The 4244-nt window shown below is 58.8% G+C and overlaps 1 protein-coding gene across 1 annotated transcript; it reads left to right on the forward strand.

The window, feature by feature from the left end:
- Positions 1–435: 435 nt before the first annotated feature.
- Positions 436–2620, forward strand: HOXC11 (homeobox C11). Its single transcript, XM_047867941.1, has 2 exons — positions 436–1117; positions 2388–2620. Exons 1-2 carry the CDS (start codon positions 436–438, stop codon positions 2618–2620), a joined length of 915 nt encoding a protein of 304 aa, XP_047723897.1.
- The last annotated feature ends 1624 nt before the right edge of the window (positions 2621–4244 follow it).

A 4244-nucleotide genomic window follows, 5' to 3' on the forward strand; every position in this document is an offset into this window, starting at 1 on the left:
CTCCTTTCCCCAATCCTGGGTGGGGGGGAAGAGCAGCGGCTAGAAAAAAAAATACAATTACCCCCTCCCAGCCACCGCCCCCGCCCATCCCACCGCCCACCCCACCCCAACCCTCTCTCTCCTCCTTTGCTCGCTCTGTGGAATGGAGAGGAGGGGAGTGACGAGAGAAAAACGAATACAAATCTGCAATTGATTTTCATAATGTTTCTGCGGTGTTTGCAAACCAATCGCCTGAACGTCCCCATCTTACCTAAGAGAGAACCCCTCCTACGTCTGCGAAGTGCTCCGAACTGATATATGACAATATCTACTTTGGATCACGTGCTCGAGGAGAGAGACTAAGACGGATAACGCGTCATCTCGCCTTCCCAAATTTTCCCCCCTCGCTAGATCGGGTCCAAAACCTCCATCTGGAGCCGGCAGGAGAAGAGAACGATGTTTAACTCGGTCAACCTGGGCAACTTCTGCTCGCCGTCGCGCAAGGAGAGGGGCGCTGATTTCGGCGAGCGAGGGAGCTGCGCCTCCAACCTCTATCTGCCCAGTTGCACTTACTACGTGCCCGAGTTCTCCACGGTCTCCTCCTTCCTGCCCCAGGCCCCCTCTCGACAGATCTCCTACCCCTACTCAGCCCAAGTGCCCCCGGTCCGGGAGGTCTCCTACGGCCTGGAGCCATCCGGCAAGTGGCACCACCGGAACAGCTACTCCTCCTGCTATGCGGCGGCCGACGAGCTCATGCACCGGGAGTGCCTGCCTCCCTCCACGGTCACCGAGATCCTCATGAAAAACGAAGGCTCCTACGGCGGCCACCACCACCCCAGCGCCCCGCACGCAGCCCCCGCCGGCTTCTACTCCTCAGTCAACAAGAACAGCGTCCTGCCTCAAGCCTTCGACCGTTTCTTCGACAACGCCTACTGCGGCGGCGGCGACGCGCCGGCCGAGCCCCCCTGCCCGGGCAAGGGCGAGGCCAAGGGGGAGCCTGAGGCGCCCCCGGCCTCGGGACTGGCGTCCCGGGCTGAGGCGGGGGCCGAGGCCGAGGCCGAGGAGGAAAACACGAATCCCAGCTCGTCCGGTTCAGCCCACTCGGCGGCCAAGGAGCCGGCCAAGGGAGCCGCCCCCAGTAGGTAGCAGCGGCCGGGATACAGGCGGGCAGCGCGGGAGGGAGCGGTTGAGGGAGGGCGAGAGCAGGGGGGAGGCGAGGGGAGCGGGGACGGCCTCGTGTTTTGGGTCAGTCCGATTTTATGTGGAGTTTTATAAGCATTCAAAGGATTTTATTATAACCTACAAAGCCCTCTCTCCCAACGACTCGACTTTTTACGATGGAGAAGGGGTGGGGAGGGAGGGAAAAGGGCTCTTTGGAAAAGCCGGGTGAACCCCCCTCCCCGTTATCTCCCTCGGTCTGTGAAATTTTTAAAAGCGCCACCATCGCGAGCGATATTAACTTTGATCGTGAACTTAGAAGAGCATTTAAGGAAGGATGGGGAGCCGGGCTGCCGGGGGGTGGGACGGAGGGGAGGGGTGGAGGGGGAGAAAGGGGAGGGCGAGGGAAAGACAGGGAGAAACTCAGAGAGGGGGAGTGGTGGGGGAGAGGCAATGGAGCAGAACCTGAGACCGGAGACGCCAGCCGGGACTGCTCTGCTTCTTTTAAAAACTATTTTTGAAATGTTCAAACTATGTGTTCGCGGGTCCTTGAGCAGAACTCCAGCCAGCCAGCCGGGGAGCCTGGCGACAGGGGGTGGGGAGAGGCGGCTCAGGGGGCTCCCTAGGCTCCAGGCCTGGGTCTCCGTGTTTCACTGCGGTCCTCGGCCTCAGCGCCGGCCTAGCCCGGTAGCTGGGCAGGCGCGGCCCCGCCGGGCGTCCTGGGGCGCCAGGGCCCCCGGAAGCGGCTCTCGGGTGGCTTTGGTGCCTGCTCGCTCGCTTCCTCCCCTCCTCCCCACTGCTCCCGCCCGATCTCACTTCTTCGCGCCTGTTCTCCGCGGTCCCCCTAGATTTGGGGGGGGGGGGGGAAGGGTGGTGGGTTCTCAGAGCCACTAGGAGGGCAGCGCAGGAAGGGGCAGAGGACAGCGGCTGGGCAGGCGCCCCCCCCCACCCCGGGACGCACTTGGCCCGGTGGCTTCCTTCTCCCCCAGACTCCGTCAGCCAAGGCTCTCTCCCGAGGGGAGGGGCGCCGACCCTGCGGTGGCCGGGATCGGACGAGCCGGACCTGGCAGGGGGTCCGGGGCTTGCCCCAGCACCGCGGCCGGGGCGAGGAGAGCAGGCCGGCCCGGCGGGAGGGCTGCCTGGCGGTGGGCTGGGAGAAGGGCCGCTGAGCGCTCAGCGGGCTGGGGTCGCCCGGGTCTCACGTGTCTCTCTCCCCTCTCCTCGCACTTGCCCCCTCCCCTCCCCTCCAGACGCCCCCCGCACCCGCAAGAAGCGCTGCCCTTATTCGAAATTCCAGATCCGGGAACTCGAGCGAGAGTTTTTCTTCAACGTGTATATCAACAAAGAGAAGCGGCTGCAGCTGTCCCGGATGCTGAACCTGACGGACCGACAAGTGAAAATTTGGTTTCAGAACAGAAGGATGAAAGAAAAAAAACTAAGCAGAGACCGGCTGCAGTATTTCTCGGGAAACCCTCTGCTGTAACCGCAGACCGGGCCCTTTTGGGGGAGGGGGGGAAAAGGGGGAAATTATTTTATTTTATTTTTATTTTTTATTTTCTCACTCGCCTTCTTTCCGCGGGTGGAAAACTGGACTGTGGCCAGGGCTGGCCCCCACTGCCGTCGCCCGCACTTCTTTCTGGAACCTCCTTCACCTTCCGTCTGACTCTCGCTGTGGGACAGGGACCGAGCCTGGAAAGAGGGTGGAAGGGAAGTGTCCGACCCAAGGCGAGTGGACATAGCTGGCGCCGAGGCCAAGACTCTTTATTTAAAAGAAAACACACCTCGCGACGATGTCTTGCTGCTTGGATTGGGTGGGGGAGGGGCGAGAGTCGTGGGCGCCTGAGAGAACAATCCTTGAACCAAAAGCCTTCCCTTGCCCAAGTGAAAAGATCTGCTAAGACACCGTGTCTGCGAGGGGAGACATCTCGGGCTCCCCGCCCCTATCCCACCTAGCCCCACTGCTAGGGGGCAGCTAAATGTGATCCTGCCTTGCTGTGAAATTTCTGTACCTTCGACCTGGTGTTAGGTGTGCAAAGTCCTTGTCCTACCTCCGTCTGCGCCCAGGCCCCGCCTGAGCCTAGTTGTTCTCCCCGTGAACGTGTAGAGTCCTTTTTTGAAATTTCTTAACTGGTGCATTGAGGTTTCCTAACCTATTTCCAAACGTGCCCCACTCCATGGATTTATAGCTATATAGTCTATGCAGTTGTTACTTCCCTTTTTTTTTTTTTAAGGAAAAAAAAAAAGATTGGGGTGGAGGAAGCCGTAGGGAGGTGGGATTGGGCGCCTCCCCCATGCTGGGGCCTGAATTTTTGTAAATAAATTTCACAAGCGTTGCTTTCTACCCAGAGGGGACGGGGTGGGGGGGGGGGAGGACTCGCCTGGAATGAGATTCCAATCATCTATCTCTCTCCATGTGCGTGAGTGCGCGTGTACGTGTGCAATCCCCACCCTACTCCCGTCCCAGAGGGATTGCTGTGAATTTTTTTTTTTTTGGTGGCAAATAAAGATATTTCATTCTGTTCAATATTATGATTTTATTTGACCCTTTTATTAGCCCCCTCTCCTCTTAAAATCCTCAGTGCTCCCAAGGCGGAGGAGGAGGAAGGCGGGGAGAGCCCAGCTGGTGAGGACAGGCTGGTGAAGTTGAGGTAGGCCGGAGCTGGTGAGCCTGCACCCTCACTCCGCTGGCTGGGGCAGAGCCTGGCGGTAGCTTCCTCCTGCTCTCAAGCTGAGGACATTCCGGTGCTACTCTTAAAGCTCTCCTTTCTCACGTGCAGCCCGAGCCGCGTCCAAACTCCCAGCAACGCTTTCTGTTTAAGTACACGTTTGTTGTGGAGTTAATTGTAACCATCATCGAATTTAAATTTATAGGAATTTTCTTGGCTCCACCGCCCTCCCGCCAGATGTCTCCGTCTGTCGCAGTTAAATGTGCAGGGTTGAGGGTAGGGCTTTCATTTTTTTTTTCTCTATGAGAAGACTGTATTGGAATTTTTATATACAGTTTTGAAGGAGGGAGGGGAGAGGAGGAGAAACCAGCCCCCTCCCTTTCTTCACCAAGACTGGCCCCTGAGGGTGGAAAGGTAGGGCCGGGCCCCCCTCCCCTCAGG

Source organism: Prionailurus viverrinus, chromosome B4, assembly GCF_022837055.1.
Source record: "Prionailurus viverrinus isolate Anna chromosome B4, UM_Priviv_1.0, whole genome shotgun sequence".
NCBI lineage: Eukaryota > Metazoa > Chordata > Mammalia > Carnivora > Felidae > Prionailurus > Prionailurus viverrinus.

Excerpts from the sequence above, each read along its gene's own strand:
- HOXC11 (XM_047867941.1), top strand. The coding sequence starts at position 436 with ATGTTTAACTCGGTCAACCTGGGCAACTTCTGCTCGCCGTCGCGCAAG. Across the intron at positions 1,118-2,387 it reads GGCCAAGGGAGCCGCCCCCA|ACGCCCCCCGCACCCGCAAG; the intron begins GTAGGTAGCAGC and ends CCTCCCCTCCAG.